General features: G+C 62.1%; 1 protein-coding gene across 6 annotated transcripts in view; it reads left to right on the forward strand.

Moving 5' to 3' along the window:
* Positions 1 to 3,380: 3,380 nt before the first annotated feature.
* PACS2 (phosphofurin acidic cluster sorting protein 2) overlaps positions 3,381 to 25,405 on the forward strand; it is a 63,760-nt gene continuing 41,735 nt past the window's right edge. For 3 of the 6 annotated variants that reach the window (XM_057543153.1, XM_057543154.1, XM_057543156.1), the window contains exon 1: positions 3,382 to 3,591. In XM_057543153.1, coding sequence (XP_057399136.1) covers positions 3,473 to 3,591 — 119 coding nt within the window. In that variant the 5' untranslated portion in view covers positions 3,382 to 3,472. Of the gene's footprint in view, positions 3,592 to 25,405 lie in introns of all 6 variants that reach the window. The other 3 variants (XM_057543157.1, XM_057543158.1, XM_057543155.1) reach the window with 2 other exon arrangements.

The raw sequence follows: 25,405 nt of genomic DNA on the forward strand, positions 1-25,405 counted from the left end.
CACAGCATTCCCAGCACACCTGCCCTGCCCCGGGAGGTCACAGCTGTTCTTCCCCTGTAAGAGGACTGCCTCCCGGGCCACTGCTTGTCATCTGCTGGTGCTCCTGTGAAGAGTTCCCATCCCTACTTCAGTGATGGTGCCTCAGCCACACCACAGCTTCCACCCCCAGGAGTGGATGGGACATAGGTCACATCCAGGGGTTTCTGCCAGGAGCGTGGGCCGGCCAGAGTCTCGCTCCGCGCCTGCGCCTCTCCCCCAGCACCGCCCTAGCAAGAGAAGATGCCGCCGAGCTGCGGCTGGAGCAGGCTGGAACCACCCAGCTGAACGGGTGTCTGCGTCCTGCAGGAGGCCTTGGCCACTCACCTGACCGGCTGGAGCCGCTCCCAAGGCCACAGGGCGGAGGAGCACACCAGCCTCCCCCGACTTGGCGCGCCCCAGCCCGCTGCGCTCCAGGCGCGGGAAGACGCGCACCGAGGCTCCTGCCGGAGGGAGCCCCGCGGTGTCCGCGCCCGGAGGGGAGCTTCTTGCCGTCAGGGGCCGCCCTGCGTGGTGCTGCATCGCCTCCCACGCCTGGGGGGATTTAACTCGGGCTGAACAGACGAATGAGTTTCCAAAGAGCCGGAGGTCCAGAGCGCCCCACTAGAAAAGCGAGAGCCCGGAATTGAAGGCTCAGGGCCCCCCAGCGACGGTGGGTGGGATCGCAGGGAAGGAGCCGCCAGCCTCCACCTCGTCCCGTCTTCTGGGAGTCGGGGGGCTTCAACACAGCGGCAGTTCTACCGCCCCGTTTGGAAAGCCGAGGCCTTAATGCGTTTGAAAAACTTGGCAGGCAGGTGGCGCACTATCAGGTCCTCAGCAAAGGATTTCAGGGTGCCCTCCAGGGACCTCAGTGCTCCAGACAAACCCTCTCCTCCAGCTTCATCCCCAACCGTGCCACACCAGTTGTCCAGAGAGGGTCCTCTTTAACCAAGTTCCTGTTCTAAAGAAACAGCCATCAGAAAGAACAGATGTCCTCCAAACATTTGCGGGTTCGGGGGGGAGTATGTGTCACCCTGTACCATTTGGAGGGGCATCCTCCCAGCTTTCAGGGCACTCATCCTGGGACACACAGTGCAGAGTCATTTTCAAACACAGAGGGTGGCAATGCATGGAAGAGGTTCTGGCCAAAAAGGTGACTGATCACAAAGTGATACCTGTCCACTCCATCTCAGCACCACTAACATTGTGGTGTCCACATGGTCCTACCTTAAAAAAGGAACAAATAAAAACAGAGTCACAGGTACAGAGCACACAGCCTGTTTCCAGTCTCTGCCTCCCTGCCTTGCAGAAAGATTTAAGCATTTCCACTGTCGTGCTTATCGTGACAGCTCTGGACCAGACTTCGTGAGCCCACACCCGGGCCCCTCCCCTTAGGGGCTGCATACCCTTGGGTGCCTCAGTTTCCTCATCTGTGAATTGGGGATGGAACAGGGCTGTCCAGTCCATGAAGGGTTCACAGTGGTCCCTGGTACCAAGGAGGGGCACAGCTCCACGGTACAGGCAGCTGGTGTCAAGCCCCCTTGTGTACGGCTTAGTCACCCCACATCTCCTCACTTGACCCCCAGGTATACTCCTCTCCTGGGTGAGATCCCAGCACACACAGACACAAAGTGTCAGGTGGCCCATTCATCTGACGCCACCGCACCTCTCTCCGTCCGGCACTGCAGCACGCCAAACGCCGAGGTCACTGGGCCCCTGTACTCACAGGGGGCTGGTGCCCGTTCTCCGGACATCTCCCTCCCCCCATCTCAGAGGTATGAGACCCACAGGCACTCTGCATGGCAGGAGCGGCGATGTAAGACAATACCCAGTCAGCTGGCCGAGGACAGACAGCCCCGCGTGGCTTTCAGCTGTACCACCCCAAAGGCGCAGGAACATGTGGGAAACACAGATTCTCTTGTTCTCTCCAAAATGCCACCCTGGCTTTAAGCAGCCACGGCTGTTTGCAGCTGCAGATAGGGAGTCAGAGCTGGAGGCTGAGCTCTTACAAAGGAGGGAGCCAGCATGGGGTCCTCTGCAGGAGAAAGAGCTAACGGGGCGCTGGATGGTAAACCCCAAGGGTGAGGGAAGAAAGTCCGTTTGCTTGGGCTGGGCTTCTTTCAGTAGACAGCGAGACACAGACAGCAACTAGAGAGAAAAGCAACTGTGAATACTCTGGCTACAAAGAAACAGAAGAGATGCCAGAAAAGCTTTTCCTAAATCTCAGCAGCAGGATCTGGTGACTGATCAGAACCACCGCCAAAAGGATGGGGGGAGGGGACCCCTCCTTGGGCCCCAAAAACTAGTTGTTCTTTTCTAGGGCCTTTTCTGACCTTCCCTGCCCCATGGGCCCAATGGGTAGCTCTGGTCATTGCCTCCTACTTGCCTGGATCCCCAAGTTCACTGTGAGCCCCATGGCCAGGAGCCACCCCTGCCCCCAGACATTTGTTCTCCATTGTCATGTGTAAAAACCGCAGAAAGGGCATTGCTGGATAATAAGGAGGCTCAGGCAGAAAGAGGACACTCCAGAGGGGATTTATGGAGGACCAATCTGCACACTGAGCCTGTGTGGAGCCCCAGTGCGCCCGCAGGGAGGAACTCCTTGGGGGGGGCTGATGGGTCTGTGCCACCCGCGACCCTGGTCCTCCTGCTTCACGCCCCACCCGGGCGATCCGCCAAGGGAGTCGGCGCGGGGGGAGGGTACAAGGAGACGGTGGGGGGACAAAGAGAGTTCGCAGGGTGGGCAAGTCTCCGGGGGACACGAGAGGCGCGGGGGTCCGGTGGTCTAGGAGTCGGTGCGGAGGACCCGGGGCCGGCATGGGACTGGAGGGCGCCGGGGGACACGCGGAGTGCGCGGGGGCGCGGGGAGATTCTGAGGAGGCGTAGGACTGGGGGGTCGGGGACGCGCAGAGGCCCGGGAGATACAGGGGGACAATAAGTGCTCCTGGGGGGCTCGCGGGGCACAGGGCCACAGGCGGACCCTGAGGTCTCTCTGGCCCCTCCCTGCCTCTCCCGGGGGGCGGGGCGCGGCGCTCTGGGCGGGGCCTGTGCGCAGGCGCGGACGCGCGCTCCCGCGGGCCGCGGGCCGCGGGCTGGGGCGCCTCCTGGGGCGCCGGCTCGAGGGGGGCGCTTAATCTCACTTCCGGTGAGCCCTCCGCGGGCCGTGATTGGGCCCAAAGCGGCGAGCGCGCGCCCGCCCAGCCAATCGGAGGCGGCGGCGCGGTCGGGGGAGGGGGAGCGCGGTGGGGGCGCGCGCGGGAGGGGCGGGGCTGGGCTGGGCGGCCGCAGCCTGGTCGCCGCCCGCGGGCTTGTCCGACGCCCGCCCGGCTGTCCCCGCCGCCCTGCAGCCATGTGACCGCGCCGCCGCCCTCCGCGCGCCCGGCCCGCCCGCCCGCCCGCCGCGCGTCCGCGGCCCGGCCGCAGCCCAGGCCGCCGAGGGAGCGGCGGGGCCGGCGCCATGGCCGAGCGGGGCCGCCTGGGCCTGGCCGGCGCGCCCGCCGCGCTCAACACGCCGGTGCCCATGAACCTGTTCGCCACCTGGGAGGTGGACGGCTCCAGCCCCAGCTGCGTGCCCAGGTACGCCGCCGCCCGCCTGCCGCTTTGTTCCCGCGCGCACCTGCCGGCCACCCGAGACCGGCCACAGGGGACCTCGCGCCTGGGTCCCCACCCGGGGCCTGCACGCGGGACTGGCCACCCCGGACCTGCACCCGGGGCCCCCACCCGGGACAGTCCACCCGGAACCGTTCACTCCGGGATCCGCACTCGGGACCCACACCCCGGGCCGTCGCCTTTGCGCCCCACCTCGGGCACGCGCCTTTCGTGCAGACAACCCCTGATGCGTGGATGGTCCCTGAGGTCCTGGTCCCGTGCAGCGGAGGAAGTGGCGCTGGGTTTCTCAGGCCCCGCTGTCCCCCGAGGCTCTCCGAGGCGCCTACCTGGTTGGCTCCCAACCGGCATCGTTGCACCTGCCTACCATTGCGGTGACGGTGGAGTTGACTCAGGGTGTCTCCTCTTTCCACCGGGTACCATAGATTTCCTTTCGCGTCCAGCCACACTGTCAAGCCTGAGTGGCCTGGGAGTCACTCAGGGCACGCAGTGTCCAAAGGACACACAGATCTGGGACCTGGGACCACAATTTTATTCCTTCATCCTTCGTCCTTTTGAGGGTCTGGCCCTACCCCCTCTGTCCTGCTGGCGGGGGGAGGTATCTGCCCCTTGCCTGTTTGCACTATGCTGTGTAATTTAGGGACTTCCTTGTACATAAACACTGCTCCTTACATCATACTGTTAATTTTGCCATCGCAAAGGACGCTGCCCTTTCCACTTGGGGGGAAGTGCCCTGTCCCCAGCGGTACAGCTGGACGAGGCTCACCCACAGGACAGCGCCATGGCCATCCCGACTCTACTCAGGCCTGTCGCTTCCCTGCTCCTCCTGCCAGCTTGAAGCTCTGCGGGTTTCTTCCTGATTCAGTGGTCCCTGCTGAGGAAGCTCCCAGGCTGAGGGGGAAGAGAGACAAACTCACACCAGGGCCTGGTTCTGGAATGGACACCAGGCCACAAGGGCTGCAGGGGGGCGGAAGGGAAAAGCTCTCCCTGGGGAGATCCCCTGGCGGGACCAGAGGAAGTGGCCAGTGTGTACCGAGGGGGGTGCGCTCTGCCACGGCTCCTTCAACAGGTGTGCGAGCCAGGTGTTGGGGACGCAGAGGGTGCCGGGTGCCAGGGTTGCCCTCCCAAGCACGAGGCTGGTGGCTCAGGGCCTTGTCTGTGCCGAGTGGGAAGGATGGGTGCTCCCAAACCTGTGTGGGACCTTGGGAGGGTGTGGTGTCGGCGGGAGACCCACCTGCTTGCCTCTTGTCTGGAAAGTCTCAGGGGCACCTTCCCAGGCCTGGCCTCCCACCCTCTCCAACTTCCCGTCTTGGCATTTGGCCCAGTGTCGGGCGTCACACCCAAGGGTCATCCTGGACCCTCCCCACCATGCTTCTCCTGTCTGTCACCCCTGCATCGTCACCCCCCGCCCCCCCGCGCTGGCTGCCTCCCCACGGCGCTCCCTGGGGGCATGCTTGCCCCCCTTCCTGCACCTCTTCAGCAGCTTCCTGGGGTGCCCCGAAAGACCACCGAAGTTTTGACCAGAGGGAGGTGAGGGAGGTGGCAGGTGGGCAGGGGCTGCGTGGTCGAGGGGCCCAGTCGGCCCCCCGCGGAGCTGGTGTAGGAAGCCCACTCGGGTGGGCGTGTGGGGAGGGCGGGGGCGGGGCAGGATGCGGGGGCGGGGCTGTGCAGCGCTAGGTGCGGGGTGGGGGCGGTCCACGGCGCGGGGCGGGGCCTGGCGGGTTGCTCTGTAGGCGTGGGGCTGAGCAGCCTTCGGGGTGGGCAGGCGCAGAGCTCAGGGGTCGGACGCACAGAACAGCCCCGCCCCGGCGCGGCCGTCCCCGCAAGGTGCTGCGGGTCCCCCGCTTGTATCCCGGAGCAGGCCTCCTTGGATAGGCTGTTCTTCGTTCCGCTCGCTCGGAGACTTTATGTAGAAGGGATCCCACTCTCTGTCCGTGTGCGCGACTCCTCTTGCCCGGTCTCTAAGTTTCTGAGTGGCGTCGAGCTGATGGCTGTGCCTGCGGCGTGGTGTTCCCTGTAAGACAGCAGCACGTGTCTCTGCTTTGTGGGGGGACCTGTGGCTGTCCACAGGTTTGGGCCAGTTACGAATGCACCCCTGTGGGCGGGCATTCTCACACTGGCCCTCTGCCGCCGGCAGTAGGTTTGGGGGGCGTGTGCTCGGCGTCACCACCAGGAGCCTTCCCGGAGCGGTGATGCCAGCTCTGGCCCCCACCCCCCACCCCCCACCCCGGTGTCCCCACTGCTCTGCCTTCTTGCCAGCACTGCCTGACTTTCAATTGTTGCCAATCTGGTGGGTGTGAAATGGTATTGTGGTTTTAATTTGAATTTCTCTGATTACTGATGTAGGCCATTTGTACTTCCTCATCAGCGAAATTCCTGTTCATTTCTTTTGCCAATTTTTTTCTCCTTTTTTTTTCCCCCCTACTTGAGTCTCAGCAGCTTTTTTTTTTTTTTTGTAGTTTTAACTTTTTAATTTTTTAAATTAATTAATTATTTATTTATTTATGGCTGTGTTGAGTCTTCGTCTCTGTGCGAGGGCTTTCTCCAGTTGCGGCAAGCGGGGGCCACTCTTCATCGCGGTGCGCGGGCCTCTCACCATCGCGGCCTCTCTTGTTGCGGAGCACAGGCCCCAAACGCGCAGGCTCAGTAATTGTGGCTCACGGGCCTAGCCGCTCCGCGGCACGTGGGATCTTCCCAGACCAGGGCTCGAACCCGTGTCCCCTGCATTGGCAGGCAGACTCTCAACCACTGCGCCACCAGGGAAGCCCCTCAGCAGCTTTTTAGGGACTGGTAATCCTTTTTCGGCAATGTGTTGAAACCACCCTCCTCTGATGATGCGCGCTTCTTGGCTGTCTTTTCGAGGCCTGTGATGACTCCTGAGGTGCACCCGGCTTTGGCCTTGGTCTTGTCTTGTGGTCTTTCCTTCCTGGTGGTGGCGGGAGAGCTCTCTGCTCTTCCCAGGAGCTGGTGCCAGGCCCACGGGGCTGTGACAGAGGCAGGCTCGGTTTCGTGGATTTCCTCGAGGGAGCAGACAGCACCCCTCCCCAGTGACCCCCGGCCCTGGCGTCTTCCTATCCCTGCCCCTCTGCTGGGATTCCCAAAGCAGCCTCCTTCCGTGCCAGCTTCAGCGGGGTCTGGGGCATTTTGGACCCTTGCACTTGCCCCTTAATTTTCCTTCCTGTTGAGGTTTATGAATTAATTTCACGGGGTCGGACATCGTTCCACAGGCTTACTGCGCATTCACATTTCTCCACATCCTCCTGTTGGCGTCCTCTGGCGGCCACGGAGGGTGAGCTCACACTCGCAGAAGGGCCTTCAGCTGGAAGTGTGAGCTTTGGCAGCCGCGTGCCCGGGTCCACCACAGCCCGCAGGATGGGGACGTCTCTGTCACCCCGCAGATGAGTGTCGAGCGCTCGGGGCCAGGCTCCCCCACCGGCCAGGTGCCCCGGGCATCGCCCACGGCAGCCCCGCGGCTCTCTCTCCACGTTGGTGGCATCCGCACGTGGTTTGAACCTTCTCCTGCCGGTGGGTGTTGGGGTCATTTCCTTTGGGGCTGATGTGTTCAGAGCCACTGTGACCATCCAGGGTCAGGGCTTGGGCTGCGTTCGCTCTTCTCTTCAGGATGGCTGGTCGCAGGGGAGGCGGGGGTGTGTCAACTATGAAGACACAGCCGGCTTTCCGGAGTGGTGGTACCACCTTCCAAGGCTGCCAGCCGTTCTGTGCACGTTCTGTGTACGTTCTGTGCACGTTCTGTGCACGTTCTGTGTACGTTCTGTGTTACCATCCTTTCAATTGCAGCCATTCTGGTGGCTGCACGATAGTTTCTCCTTGGGGTCTCACTCTGCACTTGTTGTGCGTGGGTGTTGGGTATAAGCAAGAGCCTGACGTGGTCCTTCTCCTTTAACGACTGATGTGGTAAATTACGTCAATGGATTTTCTAGCATTAAGCTAACCGTTCACTCTTGGAAAAATACCAGCGTGGTCATGCCATGTTCCCCTTCCTGTACATGGGTAGACTGAAATTAAGATTTTGCTTAGGACTTTTGCACCTCTGTCTAGGGTCTGTAATCTCCTGCTCATCTACTGCCCTTATCAGATTTTGGTGCCAAGATATCCTGCAGAATGAGCTGTTGCATGGTATTGTTTGTGTGAAACAGGAATTGTTTGTTCCTTGAATGTGTGGGAGAAATCACCAGTACAATACCTGAGCTTGAAGTTGCTTTGGGGCAAGTGTGACTCCTGGCTCAATTTCTTTAATGATTGTAGGACACACACACCCCCACTTTAAGTTAGTTTCGGAAATATAGTTTTCTGGGAATTTGTCCATTTCGTCCAGATTTTCAAGTTTTTGGCAAAAAGTTGTTCCTAATATTCTTTTTTTTTTTTTTAATGTCTGCAGGACCTTCAGAGCTGTCCCCTTTTCATTCCTGGTGATGACTATTTCTGCACGTGGACATCCACACTCTGATCTGTCTCACCAAGGGTTCATCATTTTTTTAAAAAAATGAATATTCGTATCTTTATTTCTTTCCACTTATGCTCTTTATTTTTATTTTTATGCTCCTGTTCCGATTTATTTACTTATTTATTGGCTGCGTTAGGTGTTTGTTGCTGCGCGTGGGCTTTCTCTAGTTGCGGCGAGCTGGGGCCACTCTTCGTTGTGGTGCGTGGGCTTCTCATTGCGGTGGCTTCTCTTGTTGTGGAGCATGGGCTCTAGGCACGTGGGCTTCAGTAGTTGTGGCACGTGAGCTCAGTAGTTGTGGCTCTCGGGCTCTAGAGCACAGACTCAGTAGCTGTGGCGCATGGGCTTAGTTGCTCCGCGGCATGTAGGATCTTCCCGGACCAGGGCTTGAACCCGTGTCCCCTGCATTGGCAGGCAGATTCTTTTTTTTTTTTTTTTTTAATAAATAAATTAATTAATTAATTTGTTCTTGACTGTGTTGGGTCCTCGTTTCTGTGCGAGGGCTTTCTCTAGTTGCGGCAAGCGGGGGCCACTCTTCATCGCAGTGTGCGGGCCTCTCACCGTCGCGGCCTCTCTTGTTGCAGAGCACAGGCTCCAGACGCGCAGGCTAAGCAGTTGTGGCTCACGGGCCCAGTCGCTCCGCGGCATGTGGGATCCTCCCAGACCAGGGCTCGAACCCGTGTCCCCTGCATTGGCAGGCAGATTCCCAACCACTGCACCACCAGGGAAGCCCTTTTTTAAATAAATAAATAAATTAATTAATTAATTATTTGGATGCTCTAATTTCTTAAAATAAATAGCTCATTATTTTTCCTCCTTTCCTTTCACATAAGATTTTAGAAATACAAAATAAGTAATGCTTTGGCTGCGTTTCACAAGCTTTTATATATAAAATCTTTCAGTTTAAAAACCTTTTTAAAAATTTCCATTATTCTCTCTTTGGCATGATGGGATATTTCAAAGTCTCTTAATATCCAAACGTATGGTTTTTTTCCTTAGTTACTTTTCCACTGCCGAATTCATTTCTTCTCTTTTTTTCCATTATTCATTTCTAACTTAGTTATGTTGTTGTCACAGAGGGTGGTCAGTATGACACCAGGTCCTTACGATGCTTTGGAACTTACTCTGTGGCCCTGTTTGAAGTCAGTGTTCATACACGTTCTGTCTGTCCTGAAAAGAAAAGGGTCATGTGTTTGGCACTTGGCAGTGTCATGTTTGATACCTGTCCCTTTAGGTCACGCTTTGCTTTGTCTGTTTTTCCTGGAGTCCTGTCATTAGGTACGTCCTGTTTAGAAATCACAATCCCTCCCGGTGTTTGTACTGTTCAGCCTGTCTCACTCCTGACCTGACGGTGCTTTTCATCAGAGCAAAGGTTTGGTAACAGTGTAGCTCTCTGAGCTTTCTTTTGGGTATATTTGCCTGTCATATCTTTCCTCACCTTGTTTCTTTAAACTTTCCTGTATCTTTACAGGTTACATGTATCTTTGGTTGTTTGGCACAATCTAGATTTCGTTTTCATTCAATCTGACAATCTTTATTTTTTAACTAGGACATTCAGTCTGTTGTCCTTTATCTAAATTACTGATATTTGGGTTCATGTCTACCATTTTATTTTTGTGCTTATTATTGTCCTACATTTTTTACATTTGTTTCTCTTTTCTGTCATACCTTATTTTGCGTTTTTTTCTTATTCTATTTCCCTTTCTATTAGTTTGAACTCGTCACTACTTCTTCACTGGTTACCATATAAATTGTAAATTGCATACTTGCTGTTATATTTTAAAGTTAATTGTAAATTCTCTTCCTGAACAATACCGGGACCTTAGAGCACATTATTCTGACCCAACACTTTCACGTTTACATGCTTTTGTTTAGAGTATTTTAACTGTCTTCTTTTTTAGCCCATATGAGGTTATTATTACTTTATATTGTTAATACTTGATTAATCTCAAAACTCTCACTACTTTCTTTTCTTTATTCTTTTTGTATCTCATGACTTGGAATCATTTTGCTCCTTGTGTCGGAAAATGCGTCTTTAGGGTTTTCTTCAGTGAAGCTCTGCAGATAACTAACTGTTCTTTCAGTGTATCTGAAAACGTTCACCCTCGTCCCGGAGGGTGTCCTCCCGGTTGTGGGGTCCTGGCCAGCATCTCCCCCGACTTGGCTCTCGGTTCTGCTGTTGAGAGGTCAGTGTCAGTCAGCTGTGATTGGTTGGAAGGTCTGTCCTTTCTCCCTAGTGGTTCTGCAGTCACCTCTCTGCTGTGCCCAGGTGAGGGTTTCTCTTGTGTGCCTGAGTTAGGGTCATTGGGCTTTTTGACTTTGTGGGTTGGTGACTTCCAGGAAGTTCTCAGGCACTTTCTCTGCAGTGGTCGTCTCTTCCTGTCTGTCTGCTCGCCTCCGGAACACGCCGGCCCTTTGGCAGCCCTTCCCTCTGATGTCACTGAGACCGGCCACTGGGCAGTCTCTGCTCGTCCCTGTTTCAGTGGCCAGTTCTCAGCCCTTTTTTCTGCAGAGGCACGTCCGCGTCCCACTGCACCCCAGCCTGCAGGAGGGTATGCGGGGCAGGCGGGATCGGCCGTCCCCCACCGTGCGCAGAGCGGGCATGGAGTGGCACCTGGCACGTGCCTGTGGTGGAACCGGATGCTGTGTTCAGGACCCTGGGCTTCGTTTGGAGGTCTGGGGAAGTCACCAATCTGTTGGGGGGTGTGAGTTTAGTTGGAGGCTGAGCTCTGGTTGGGCATGTGGGTGGGGGGAGGCGGGGCGGGGAGGGCAGCACGGGGGATTGAGAGTGGGCTTGGGGCTCGGCAGCTTCCGAGGGCTGAGAGCCGCGTTGAGGGAGAGACTGAGGCATCTGACCTCAGCTATCCAGGCCTGCGGGCTGGGCATCTCTGGGGGAGGCCTGGCTCCTTGCTGCAGTCAGCGCAGCTCCATTCAGCGCCCCCGATCGCCCTGTGCCGGGCAGTGCTCGGCCCCCGCACACACCTGGGCGGTGGCCTGCTCCTCCGGCAGGTATCGAGGTGGGCAGTAGCCCTCCGTGGGCGCAGTGCTGTAAACGTACCGTCTTCCCGAGTTGGCTTTTATGCAGAAGGAAGTGGCCACGTGGGGCAGGTGTCCTCTCATGTGATGCTTAGTGACCCATCAACCAGGTGGGGCCTCTCAGTCGCCCCGCTGCCTGTTCCTCTCTTCCCGGGATCTGGGCTCCAAAACAAGCTCCTCTCCCCCTCTCCCCAGCATGCCCAGCATCCCACCCCAGGAGGGTCGGATGAGGAAGGGCGTCTGGGAGCGGGTGGGTGGGGCTTGGGGACTCTTCCAGAGAGTAGCTGTGCAGTCAGGAGGAATGACGGGAGTCTTTGCCCCTGTGACGGGCACGTGGAGGCATCACGGTTGGATCTTCAGGGTCCTTCAGGAGCCCGAGCGTCACTTGGTGTGGCCAGAGTGACCCATCACAGAGACGGGTGCTCAGGGGCCGGCGGGCAGGGAATGGCAGGATGGGGGGCGCTCCTGACGCTGAGTGGCCTGGTGCTGCTGTTACACCCGGGCCCCACCAGTCTGGCGTGTCCTCCCGCCAGTACGACCGGGTCTCATCGGACACGCCAGACCGGGCCCCTCAGCTTCCGGTCTCGGTGGGAACTGGCTTGCAGTTGTCATTCCCGCTGGTGCTGGGTATTTTGGGCTCCAGGATGCGCTGGGCGGTGAGTGTGGGAGCTGCTGCCTCCCCCCAGCCGCCTGCGCCTGGCTGCTCTTGTGGGTTGTTAGACGGTGGCCCTGAAAGTAGCCCTAAAAATAGCCTGTGAGTGTATGTGGAAGCTGAGTTTCCTCCCGCCCTGGAGGTGCGTTGTCACGGATGTGTCCTCAGCCAAGCAGGACTCCGCAGGGGGCTGTGATGCATGGTGGGGACACCCTTGTCCTGAAGAACAGAATTTCTAGTAAAGCACTTTCTACTCCTGAGTGTCTCCAGCCTGCACGGCCCCCGCCCGCCTCGGGAGGAAGGCAGCGCCCTGTGCTCTGTGCTTTACAGGGTGAGACGCGCGTGCTCTCCAGGAGCCCCTTCTCGGCAGCAGTGGGCACGCAGCGCCCAGCTCTGCCGGCCTGGTAGTTCTCCCCATTGGAGGTCAAGGCCGAGGTCTGCGGTCTTCTGCATGGATGGGCCAGAGTGGGCCCTGGGGGGCATCTGGAACCGCAGGCTGGTGGGACATGCCGCGGACTGGGCGCAGCTGCCCTTCTTCCTGCCAGACGTGCGGCAGCCCACCGGGCCCTGCTGCCCCCACCGGCCTTTCCTCATCTCCCCGGCCAGACCATGCCGCCCCCCTGGTCCCGGGAGGCATCCAGCTGCCGTTCTGAGAAGGGACGCTCCTGGTCGCCTGGCCCCAGGGCACCTTTGTCCCCATGGCAGGAGAGGATGGGGAGGGATGGGGAGGGACCGGGGCAAGCAGGGTCTGCACAGGGGGCTCAGGTCCACCAGCAGTGAGGACCACCGCCCCCCAGTGATCAGGACGGAGGGGGGCGGCTGGGAGGCGTCACAAGGAGCCTGGCCTGGCCTCTTCTCCTTGGGCAGACTCACCGGGTCTTGCCCTTGGCAGGAAGGGAAGCACCTCTCCTGTCTCCCGTCCTGGCCATCAGCTGGCTCCGTTTCCACTGTCCGTGGGGCGATTCCCCCCTCCGCCCCCGCCGCCAGGACGTGCAGCCCTACACACACCGTGAGGCCCGAGGAGAGCAGCGTGGGCTTGGGCGTCTCTGCCCCCTTGAAGGTGGAACCCTGTTGGCGGGCAGTTGGCCCTCAGAGGCACTGCCCTCTGCTCAGACGTGGCTGTGGCCTTCGGCGGCCTGGGTTCCGACCGCCTCTGCCCCGCGTCACCTGCACGGGCCGCGTGCTCCTTCAGTTGGCGCTGGGCTCCCTCGTCCTTGCCCACTTTACTCTGTAGGGCCTGCGTCCCCACTGGGGCAGTGGTGACGCTGCTACGGGGAGACCCTTCGTGGGCGCCTTGGACCCTTGACAGCTGGGACACGGGCGCCTTTCCCTCAACTGGAGCCTCGTTTTCAAGCCCTGCAGCCGGCCTCGCGGCAGTGATGGTGTGTCATCTTTTATCGGACCACGGCCAGTCAGGATCTTCCGACTTTTAGATGCAGAGAGGATGGGATGAGCCTTTCCGGCACAGTTTGCATGTGGGGCCTCAGGTGCCGCCGTGTGAGGGCTGGCTCTGGGCAGGTGTCCTCAGGCCTCGGAGGACAGTGTCACCACACTGGGGCCCCTGGCAACCAGCACCCGCATCCCTGCTTCTGAACCCGGGTGGGGGGCTCCCCCCTGCTCGGGGGTGTCGTGACTGGGCTGGTCCCTGTTGTCTGGGAGCAGACACAGTGCATCTCCAAGGAGCCCGAAAGTGCCTGAGACAGGTGTCGTGCTGGGGCGAGTGTCCTAGTGGGTGCTGCCCTGGGCGCCCCCTCGGTTCCTTCCCTGAGCTCCGCCAAGGGGCCGGCTGGGTACAGCCACCGGAGGCGCCCCGTGGCGGGTCACGGGAGGGAGTGGCCATTCCACGCTCTGCGGTGGCCCAGGGCCCTCCCGCCCTGCCCGCCCAGGCTGGATGCACCGGGCAGTGAGGGCAGGGTGAACTTTGGCTGCAAAGACCTGTCCTTGGTTCTGGGCTCCTGTGACCGAGCCCACAGCCAGGACACTGCTGCCGGCTCTCGGTCAGGGTCCCTACGGGGTCCCCCCCGGCTGTGCCCCCGCTGTGCTTGCCCCCCCCCCCCAGGAACGCGCTGTCTCTTGCTGATTCCCGCTCGGGCTCCGGACTTTCTGCTTTAACTGGTTGCAGTGTGACTTAAGGGTTGTCACACTTTGGCAAGTTAATGGGGAGTGACAGTCACCACACCCCGAACTGTGTGCCCCTGGCCGGCCCGGCTCTGGCAGGAGGTGAGCTCCGTGTCGAGCATGTTTCCAAACACTGTGCTTGTCGATGCAGCGCCAGGCGCCCGCCCCCCGGAGAGGAGTGAGAATGGGGCGAAACTGAGCTGCCAGCTGGGGGGTGGGCGTGGGCCCCACTCAGAATGAGGGCTTCCCAGACTCCGGAGGGGGCATGGGACAGGCCGAGGGTCCGGCGGCAACGGCCTGAGGCCGCAGGAGAGGCACACGTCTGGGCCCATCAGGGCCACCGGAGGACCGCCCCTGGGGTCAGGCGGGTGGTGGGCTGTACACACAGATGCCGAGTGGCACAGGGACCCGGCTCCCCCACCAGCCACTCGCCCCTCGGGCCCTCGGCTGGTCGTGCTGTGAGCACGGCCCTGTGCTTGCCCCGCAGGCCGTTGTCCTGGGTTTGTGCCAAAGCGGCCGAGGCAGAGCTGATGGGGGTGCCCCGCTGCAGGTCCCCGCAGAGGACACAGGACCTTGACCGTCAGGGTTTGGGCGGCGGGGGGGTCTGATGCCTCCCCCCACCCCACCCCCCAGCCGCAGCTCGCCAACACCCGCCTGTGGGCTTGTCTCTGGCAGGTCATCGAAGGCTTCAGACGTTTGTTTATTAGAAACGGGGTCGGGGGTAGGACCACTGCACCTGAGCCCCTGGGGCCGTGCTGGGGTCACCCACAGTCTCGGTGTCATGCCAGCTTTGGGGCGATGGTGAAGGTCGTTCTAGGAGAGAAGCGCGGCACAGACGGGGACCCCCCACCTCCCCAGCGGGAGGAGCGAGTCTGTAGGGAGGTCCTGTGCGGCCAGGACGCTGAGCCAGGCCTCTCCTGACCCGCGGAGAGAACTCCACACCTCTGTCCCCTTTCACATCTGCCTCCCGGAGAAAAGGGGACAGCGCCTGGTAGAAACGCCGCCCTCCCCCAGAGCCTCGGGCCTGGCTCAGCGGACAGGCCGACATTCCATCCCGCCGCCACCGCAGAGGCCTCGGGGAGGGGGCAGCTGCTACACCAGCTGCTCGGGGACGCTCGCTGGAAAGCTGGGGCATCCCATCCCGCACGTGCTCTGTACCCAATATAGGCGCCCAGCGCTGCCGTCCTTGTGCAGAGAAGGTTTCTGGGGCAGTGTGCACGGGCCGTGGGGCAAGAGAGGGCGGCTGCGTAGGCCCCAGCCCAGCGCCTTCCTGCTGAAAACCACCTCCTTTAAAGGAGGGCACAGTGGACAACAGGATAAGCGGGATTTCTAGTTAGGCTGTTTGTGTTAGGAATAAAAAGAAGCCGCGTCTGGTCAGACCGTTTAGAAGAGAGTTCCTCGGGAATCCCCTCCTACTCGGGGTCTTTCCAATTCCCTGTAAGAGGAGAGTGAAGGTGAGAGTCTTTCTCAGGGAGACATGCAGCCTGGCAGCCCCATTTTTGCATGTTATTGATCTAGAGAGAAAGGGTGTCAGGTTCACCCGGACCCAGAGCCTTGCGGGAGGGAAATTCGGAAACTCATAGCAATAGAGCATTACAGATGTCCGGGGCTCTAGTTTAATTTCCTCCCCCTGCTGTGAGTTGAGTTAACTCAGGTGAAGCCAGGATGTTCCACAGCTGTTTCCTCCCGAGCTAGCTCAGCCGGCTGTGGGCCGCCCACAGGAGGCCTCTCAAGGCCGACCCGCGCCCCCTTCCCCAGGCGGGCGGCCGTGGCGCTGCTGTGCGCTGGGTTTGGGAAGGAGAAGGCCGTGGAGCCAGGTGATGGGCAGAGGCCTCCGGGGAGTCGCGCCTGTGGTTTGTAGGGGCCCTGGGCACGGCTGGCGGGCTGCAGCCCGTCCGCGCATGGCCCCGACCAGACCCTCTCCTCGCCTCTCGCGCCCGTGTGCCTGACTTGGCGTCTCCATCGACGTTCGAGATTTGCTTCCTGGCACCTGGACGTCCTGGGGACCGGACCTGGTTGAGGAGGGGACCCCGGGCCTCCAGGAGCTCTGGGGGAGTCTAGGGTGCTCGGACCCCCAGGCTCGGCCTCTGTGGTGCAGTGCGTCAGGGGCCTGGGGGCCTGAGCGTCCCCTGGGGGCACCCGTGTGGGGCGGGGCGAGTGGCGGGAGCCTTCTGGTCTCCTCAGAACCTGTAACCACTCAGCGGGCTTCTCGCGATGGCTGGGCGCGGTCCAGGCGGCCCTCTGTGTGGGCACAGCAGGGACCCCTGCAGCGTCCCCTGGGGACTGGCGGGGCCCAGTACGCCCTCACTGAGAGCAAGCCTGTGGGTCCACGGCGGCTGCGTTACCGCAGAGCAGGTGCACCTGGCGCCTGTCTCAGGGAGGAGACCTTGGGCTCCACCGAGTGGGGCCGGGACCGCTGCTGTTGGAAGAGGGAACTCGGGGTGAACCCCTGCGTCCGCACCCGCACCCGGCGGGGGGAGGCTCCAGCCGGCACCAACCCCGCCCCCTTGTGTCTTGGGGTCTCGGGGCCCCTCTGTGGAGGACAGGCCATGAGGCAGGACCCACCTGAGCAGACGCAGTGGTGGCTTCCCACCGGGGAAGCGGGGGCCCCCAGGGGTGGCCGCTGTGCCCGTGGTGGGAAGTGGCCGAGCCTGGGGGGCTGGTGTGTCTGATCACTGGCCCGACCTCAGTGTGACCCTGCCCCTCGCCTGGTGACAGCCCTGGTGTGGCCAGCGCCTGCCCAGACGGAGGGCAGTGGTGTGGCTGAGGAGAGGGACCTGGGGCTCCGGGGCACATGGAGGTCGGAGGATAGAGCGTCCCAGACAGCCAGGGCCCAAGAAAGACCCAGCGTTTCCGGGAGGGCCGGCTGCTGGGATTGAGCTGTGCGGTGAGCGTGGACCCGGTCTGGAGCCTGCTCTGGAGAGGGCGTAGCAGCAGCAGCTGGGGGGGCTCGGGGGGGTGTGCCGGGATGGGGGGCACCGGGCGGAGTGGCCGTGTGTTGGCTGCTGTGAGCAGCAGCTCTCCTCAGGTCACCCCCGTTTCTCAGCAGAGCGAGCAGTGGAGCGAGGTGGGGGGGAGGGGGGTGGGAGGTGTTGGTCCAGGGACGGGGGGCCCAGGAAGGTTGGGGGCCGGACGTCCGTGTCGCGGACCTGGGTGGCCAGGTGGTACCAGGGGTTCTCCGGGGCTGTGTCCAGCGTCTCGGGTGTAGAATATTGGTGAACTGGGTGCCCCAGGAGGGACCAGAGGGAGGGAGATGGGGTGCTAGGCTGGGGGCTGGCCTGGGGTGACCCACAGTGGGTCCAGCGCTAGAGGACGTGGGCCGGAAGATGGGCGGCGGTCCGAGAGGAGGTCCGAGCGTGGGGCCTCCTGGAGACAGGACGAGGCCCCGGTGGGGTGGGTGCCTGCAGGCTGTGTCCGTGGGAGGAGGAGGGACGTGGGGTTCCGGGGATTCCGCTGGCTGGGGCATCCGTTCCAGCTGAGGCGCGTCCTGCGCGGGCCTCTGTGACTTGCCCGGCCAGCCCCCCAGCTGGGACCCGCAGCGTTCCTCCCTTTCCTGGTGATGGGGGGCAGGGCCGCGTGGTTCAGCTTCCTGGTGACTAGCCCTTTTATCACCTCTGGCGCCTTCACCCGGATCCCGCTTGATGCCCCGTCTGGTGCCGCGTGCCCGCCCGGTCCGTGACGTCAGCCTGGCGCTCGTTTCTGCCATCATTCCTTCTTTGTTTCGCTCTTCCTCTGCTATTTTTGGTCACTTATTCCTTGGAAATTGGTGAAGATTGATTGAGTTTTGTTTATTACCTTCTCCAGGAAATCTGTTTTCAAGTTCCTTTATCGTGTGCTTGAAAAGTGAGAATTCCCAGCATTGACGGGAAACCAGCATCCCTCCCTCCCTCGCAAGCAAGTGAGGGCCTTACCGAGTGGGGCTCTGCACCCCTCTCCCGGCCCCCCCGGTTCCAGACTCCTCCTCACGAGGGGGTCAGCCTCCTCACGCCTTCCGCTCCGCCCAGGCGCCCGCTCGGTCCTCGCACCCTGGGCACGGAGGGGCCGCTGGAGCTCTGTCCCCTGGCCTCTCTAGTGGTTTTGACGAGTTTGCGGTAAGCCTGCCGGTGGTTCCCCTGTGGGCGGCGTGTGTTCTCTCGTTGCTAGGAAGTGTTTTTCTTTGGATTTGGCATGTCTGGGTGTGTTTATTATCACATTATTACTTCATCCTCCTTGGGACTCAGTGTCTGCCCAGCTCGTTTTGGAGGAATTCTCATCTGGGGTCTGGTCGGATGTCCTGCTTCCCCTCCTCTGTCTCCAGTCGCCCTTCCTGGCGAGAGCCGCGCCCGGCAGCGTCCAGTGCCAGCTCTGACCATGAGGGGCCACCCTCAGCTCCGTGGTTGGGCCACGCGGGCAGCCCCCCAGGGCACACAGGAGCCCCTGAACAGAAGCCCTGGCCGTGCCGACCCTTTCCTGGCCGTGGCGGCCGCGGTGAAGCCCGGTGGGCACTGCACCTGGCCCTCAGATGGTGGGATTGCTCGGCCCCCAGGGCCTCCCGGGCTTCCCGGGGGAGGCATCTCTGCAGGGAGCCACGCGGCACAAACTGGAGGAGGTGCAGGTGGAGGTCTTGGTCCAGTGTCCAGGGCTCCTCTTGGGGGCTCCAGCCCCTGGGCGCGGGTGCTGAGGGCTCAGTCTCCTGCTGAACAGCAGCCCCAGTGACCCCCTGCCAAGGAGCGGGTCTTGATTCCTAAGTGAGAAGTTCAGTCCTAGACGCGCCCTGTCTGGGGCAGAGCAGAAATCCTCTGAGAAGGCTCGAGCACCATCCCTACTGTCAGCTCAGGCAGGTAGCAAAGTGCCACAGGCGTGCAGCTTAAACAGCACTTAGTTCTCACAGTTCCGAGGGCTGGAAGTCCAAGGTCTCGGTGCCAGCAGGTCCGGTGTCTGGTGGGGGCTGCGTCCTGGTTCATAGATGGTGTCTCCCTGTGTCCTCACTGGGGGAAGGGGTGAGGGAGCTCCCTGGGGTCCCTTTTACAAGGGCACTAACCCCATTCACGAGGGCTCCACCCTCCTGACCTCATCACCTCCCAGAAGTCCCTCCTCCTGATAGCATCACATTGGGGCTTAGGGCTTCAACATACGGATTTGGGGGAAACAATAGCCTGTAGCCCCCACTGTGCCCCCAGTGTTTTCAGGGGCACCTGGGGCAGGACACACTCTGCTCCCCTCACAGACGCTTCCAGGGTGCATGTAGCTGCTGCCCTCCATGCCCTCCCCAGACCCGGTGCCTGTGGGCAGTGGGCCTGCAGTGGAGCGTGCCCACGGCCTGGGACCCGGAGCTTGTCGGGTCCTTGTAGACCACCTGCTGTAAGACACCAGAGGCGCGTGTCCCACCTCGCCCGCCCTGACTGCTCTGGCTCTCTCGACCCCCTGTTGTCTGACAACCTGGAGCCACCGAACTCCCCCAGACGGCCACGCTCCACACCCAGCAGGGCGTGCTCTCTCCCTTCCGTGAGCCTGCCCACTGCGGGGCCACCAGAGGCTGCCCCGTCACGGTGTCCCGCGGCGGCCCTGCTTGTCGGTGCACGCGGCCCAGGTGCTCCCCCGTCGCCGTGGGCCCCGCTCCACCAGCCCTCGTGGGCGCCTGTCACTGGGCTGGGAGCCTGGGGACTCTGGCTCCTTGCTGGTGTGGCCTGGGGACGCGCCTGGACGGGCCGGGCTGGGGCGAGGCCAGCGTGGTCTCTCTCAGCCCTTGGGAAAGCTGAATGTTAAAGGAGCCGGGGAACGGGGCACCTCCTTCCAGGGCCACCCCCGAGTGGCCCTTCCATAGGAAGTTGGGAGCGGGGCAGGAGATGGGTAGATTTTGGCAAAGAAGCAGGAGGAAGGCCGTCGCCTTCACTCTGTCCAGGCAGACCGCAGGGTTTGCGGCCAGCTGGGCCCTTGCTGTCCCAGCTGTGAGTCACCTGGACCACAGCTTCCCGCCTGGAGCAAGGCTGAGCGGGGCCACTGCTTGGTCCCTGAAGTCCCCTGTGGTGCGGTCCAGCCGGCAGGCTGTGCAGGAGGGCATGTGGCCCAACCGAGGTGCTTGTGGCCTGCGGCCGTCCTCTGCGCCCAGCTTCCCTGTGCTGGCCTTGCCGTCCCACCCGAATAAAGCCCCTTGCCGAGGAAGGGCCCCACCCGCAGGAAAGTGCTGGGCAGGGGCTCTTTCCCGCCAGGGGACCCCGTCTCCCTCGTGGCCAGGACAGTGCGGGGCTCCCCTCCAGTGGCTAGTGAGGTGTGCCCGCATGCCCGGGGCCTCTGGTCACTGAGGCGGGGGACAGAAGCCCAGCAGGCCCAAGGAAGGAGGTCCTGATGGCCAGGCCCGGGTCCTGGGATGGCTGATGGCTCCCACGTATAACAGCCTCGTGGCTGGCTGGCCGGAGCTCTCCGGGTCCCAGGCCCTGTGTTGAGGTTATGCGTGTGTCCCAGTGTTGTCTGCCCAGCCCCCTCGTGGCCCTCCCTGTTGTGGGCACAGGGTGCTCTCTGCAGGCGCCTGGGCCCACGTGGCCTCTACCGGGCACCCGTGCTCGGCCCGGCCCACCCACCAGCCGGCTCGTCCACTGTGTGGCCATGCTGGCCTCTGACTCAACACCCACCACTACCTCAGGGGGACTGGCTCTTCTGCCCCCTCCTCCCCGTGCCCTGGCCCCCGTCGCAGGTTAGCCTCTGCTGGGGCAGGAAGGTGGGCTCACAGTGACCCCTTCCAGGGATCCCGGCCTCGGTGTTGGGGTGCCTGACTGTCCCTTGCTTCCTGCAGGGCCATCCCAGCCCCACACCGCTGGCAGGGAAGCTGAGAAGGCACCTCTGACCTTCTCTCCTGATTAGCAGGAAGCAGCCATGTCCAGATAAGGCTCGATCACCAGAGAAAGCTGAGCTGGGCCAGTGAGAGCTGGCAGCCGCCTCAGGCTGCCGGAGGAAGGTGACCAGCGCTCGGGATGCGGGTGGAACTGGACCCCTTGGCCCCCAGCAGGCTCTGCCCCTGAGAACCCTCCAGGCCTCCAGGTGCCCCAGCCTCGCCCTGCGGCCCTGCCATGGCCAAGCTGCGTGGGCCTGGAGCCTGAGCCCCCAGGGTGCCACGTGTGGGCCGGCCCGTCCCGGGGGGCAGGCCGGGCGTGGGGGCCACGTGGCCACCTGCCGCCGCAGGGTCCCCGCTCCCACCGGGGCAGACGCAGGACTGTGCAGACAGGGTCAGCTCCTGGAGACAAAAGGCCCCTTAGTTCTCCCTCCCGCAGCCAGCGCATGTGGGGCCACAGAGGCAGCCCCGCACGTGGCCCCGGTTTAACCGCTGACGTCCTGGGTGCCGGGAGGAAAACGGGGGAGCCAGCGTCCTCCTCGGGGGGCCAGCCCGGCCCGGGGAAACCCGGGGGGCGCTCTCCTTGCGCTTCGCGGGCTGCGCGCTGTGCTGGGGTCTGGGCCCAGCCAGCCCCTCGTGGCCCGTGTGGTCGCCCTGCGCCCAAGCTGAGTGCTGCTGGCGGGACTGCAGTGGGGCGGCCACGGCCCCTCAACAGGCCCGGCCACGCCGCCACGTGGCCAGCACGTCACTCTTTCAGAAGAAGAGGAACGGGGGCGGGAGCCACGCCTGCACACGCGTGTTCACGGCGGCTGCCCTGGGGGCCGAGTGCTGTCCCGACACCTGCCAGGTGGGTGAACCCAGGACGTGGCGCCCCTCGGAGGAGCCACACGTGTGACCCCCTTGTACCGAACGTCAGGCCGGGCAGGGCCGCCAGGAGAGAGCCGCCGGGCCGGGCCTCTGTGGGCTGAGGAAGCTGTCCTGGGGTTAGAGGTGACGGCTGCTCAGCGTCGTGAAGGTGCTGCGTGCCACTGGTGTGTACGCTTGAACGTGGTTCAAGTGGTCGATTTTACGTTTCCGCGTTCTACTACAGTAGGGAAGAGTTTTAAGGAGGGGGGCCGGGACGGTTCTAGATCCGAGGAGACCAGCCAGGCAGGCGATAGCGCTCGGCCCGTGCCGCCGACAGCAGGGAGGACAGGGTGCCGTGGGCGACGGCCCCGCGCTTGGCGTCCTGATGCCCCAGCTTGCTCTCAGCCGGGTCGCCCCCCAATCCTAGGTGCCCATGGGGAGGGGGTCCCTGGTTGTTGGTGGCGGGGTGTTTGCTGAGCTCTTGCTGTAACTTTCTGTGGAGCTCGAACTTTTCCTCATAAAAGCCAGGGCAGCGGGCGGCGGGCGGTGGGCAGTGACCCGCAGGCCCTGGAAGGCTCTGGAGCCCGAGGGCGTTGTGGGTTATGGGTCTGCACTCCTGTGAGTCGCCTCTTTGCGCCGTCGCCCACATTTCTGTGGGTTGATTGTCTTTTTGCTGCCCTTCTGTAGGCGCCTTTGTACTTGGGACATTAGTCCTTTGTCTGCCGTCGGCATCGCGGCTCTTTTCCCACATGCATTGTCCCATCTCTGAGTTTGCTTGCGGTAACATCCACGTTTCCGGTCTCAGGAAGAGTTAGTGTCGCGCGGAGCTGGGCACATCTGGCCCCCTTCCTCCGAGGACCTGGGTGCACCAGGTGCCGTCCTGGGCCCCGGCCCTGGTCCCATCCCCGCGGAACTCAGCCCTGCTTAAGGGGATGCGCGGTGAACCGGGACAGACACTTCCCACCTGAGCACCATCAGTGAGGGGGGGTGAGGTGGGGCGAGGTGGGATACGGACCTCCCTGATGTTGGGGCGCCGGTCAGCAGGGCGGGGCCAGGCCCCAAGTTCTGGGCCCTGGGCTGGGAGTGCAGGAGGTCTCTAGGGCCTTCCCGGAGGCTGGACAGGGCCAGTCACTGGGTGCTTTCCGCAAGGCACCTCCACACCGGCTGGCGGCCACAGGACAGTGCAGGGTCCTCCTGGGGGGCTGGTCAGGTGGAGAGGAGGCTGAGGGGCTTCCAGGAGGTGGGTAGAGCCGGGGGCGGGGGGCCTGGGATCAGCCCCTGGGCAGTCAGGAGGGAACTGGCCGTGTTTTGGAAAGGACTGCACGTTGGGCTGGAACTTTTCATTTTAGAGTGAAAATGTCAAGAAGAGCAAAGGTGGCAAAGATGGTGGTTGGCATGCAGACGGGCACTCCTGCCTCCTTCTGAAGCCAGCAAGACCAGGAATGGCCAGAGACCTGGGAGGAGGCCCAGGAGGAGGAGGAGGACGGGGGGAGCCCAGGACCACCGGGTAGGGCCCACTGCAGGGAAAGCCAAGGACAGGCCCAGACCTCAGATTCTCCAAAGGACGGAGGCACAGACACCGGGGCGGAGAGAGGAGCCCGGAGCCCACCTCGTCCCTGCTCTGGATGCGAGCAGACGCCGGCATCCAGGTCCGACAGAGTGACGGTGAGCAGGAAGCATCAACGACAGCGCAGCCCTGCACCTGTGGAGCGGGGACAGGAGGCTCTGGTGAAAGAACTTTCCGGAACACCCAGCTAGACGGCAGACGCGGACGGGCTCGGCACAGGAGCCAAGTGCAAGCTGAGCAGCCGTCCTGGGGGGCAGAGCAGAAACAGAGGTGCACAGAGATGGCAGGAGAGAGACCGTGGGAGCCCCAGGATCGCAGTGACAGGCGCCGCGTGCGGAGAGAGGGCTGTCTTGGCGCTCCTGCAGGAAGGAGCCCCCACCCACCGCCGGTCCTCCCGCTGCCCTTGGCCCTGTGCTCTGTCCACTCTGTCCACAGGGCGGCCAAGAGGTGCCCTCCGCAGGCCGTGCGGGAAGGCCGCTGCCCTGCCGGAGCACGCAGAGCCTCCCTCCGCGGCAGGCGGGCCCAGGCGGGGACAGTCCCCTCCTCAGATGTCTTTCCTCCTGACTGGTCCTGCCTCTTCCGTCCTGAGGAGAGCGAGCAAGGGAGGGGCTGAGGTCCCGCTGTGCGGCCCCCGCTCTCTTGGTGGGCCTGGAGCAGTCGGATGAGACAGCCTTGCTTTCCTCTTAGGGTTGGGGAGCCCTGTTGAGGAAGAGCCCCTCTTAGCAAAGGTTTTCGTTTGTTTGTTTTTGTTTTTCTCTTCTTGGCCGCACCTCGTGGCATGTGGGATCTTAGTTCCCCGACCAGGAACGGAACCCATGTCCCCTGCATTGGAAGAGTGGAGTCTTAACCACTGGACCGCCAGGGAAGTCCTTTAGCAAAGGTTTTTAATCAGAAGTTAAAACCAAGCCTTGTGCACTGTTGGTGGGAATGTAAAATGGTGCATCTTCTGTGTAAAACAGTGGATAGAGCTGCCCCCAGACCCAGCAATCCCACGTCTGGGTGAGTATCCTGGGGGAATTGAAAGCAGGGTCTCCAAGAGATATTTCCCCCCCACCCCCGCCGTGTTTCTAGCAGCACAATTCACATGAGCTGAGACGTGGAAGCAGCAGCCCAAGGGCGTTGGCGGGTGTATGGACAAGCAAATGTGCTTAGTCCGTACGGTAACGATGACCCAGCCTTGAAAACGAAGGGGTCCTGACACAGGCTGCGTCATGGAGGGACATGCTGAGTGACACGGGCCAGTCACAGAAGGACAAATCGTGTGTGATCCACTCGTGTGAGGTCCCCAGAGCAGTCGGATTCATAGACAGGAAGTAGGATGGTGGGGCCGCGGGCTGGGGGACAGGCGGGGAGTGAGTGTTGAGTGGGGACGGAGTTTCAGTTGTACAAAGTGACGAGAGTCACGGCACGTGGTGATGGTGGCACAACCGCGTGAATGTGCCTGACGCCCCTGGACTGGTTCCTTGCAGGTGGTAAATTGCACGTTGTATACATTTGACTGCAGTAGAAAAGGAGCGAGGTAGCATTGCCAGACTGTTCCCCCACACGTGGCTGTAGCAGTTACACTCTCCCGGTGGGGGGGGAAAGTTAGAGCCGGACGCCTCGGGGCTCACCAGCGCTGACCCTCACGCTGCCTGGCTGGACTCCGGGCGGGGACCCAGGGAGGGGCTCGGGGCCCACCCGCCTGGGGTCCTGCTTAGGCGGAGAGCCGTCTCCAGACCCCGAGGCCTGCTGAGTCCCCCGGTGGGGACTGCCCTTCCCCCGCTCCTGGCCCACGTGGGGCCCTGGGGACCCTGTGGCGTTCCGCCATCAGGGAGCCCGTCCCCACCCGCCACCTGGCGCTGCCCTCCCCTCCCGCAGCTGAATGAAGCTCAGGGAATTTGGTTTAAAGGAGGCGCCGCCCTGCTCCTCTGGGACCCCAGTGCCCCGGGGCAGCAGGGCCGCAGGCTCCCGTGTCCCCCCACGCGGGACGTGGGGGTGGTCAGTCCCCCAAAGAGGAATCGGGGGCTTTGTGCTCTTTGCAGCCTCGTCTCCCCGCCCCGGAGGCCCTGCCCCCACCACTTGGAACCCAGGCTCCGAAGCTGGGTGGGCTGAGGTCTTTTTTCTAGGGCTGGGTGCAGGTGCTGGCCAGGTTTCCTGGGGCAGCAGCGGGGAGCGGGGCCTTGGGGGACCCTCAGCTCCCTCCACTGCGGGGCGACTGGGGGGGGGCTGGGCAGACTGGTCCCCCCCCAGCCCCTGGGGGGCATTAATCGTGAGGCCTTCCTGTCAGTGGGAACGCCCTGTGGGCCTGTGTATAAA

Source organism: Balaenoptera acutorostrata, chromosome 3, assembly GCF_949987535.1.
Source record: "Balaenoptera acutorostrata chromosome 3, mBalAcu1.1, whole genome shotgun sequence".
Lineage (NCBI taxonomy): Eukaryota > Metazoa > Chordata > Mammalia > Artiodactyla > Balaenopteridae > Balaenoptera > Balaenoptera acutorostrata.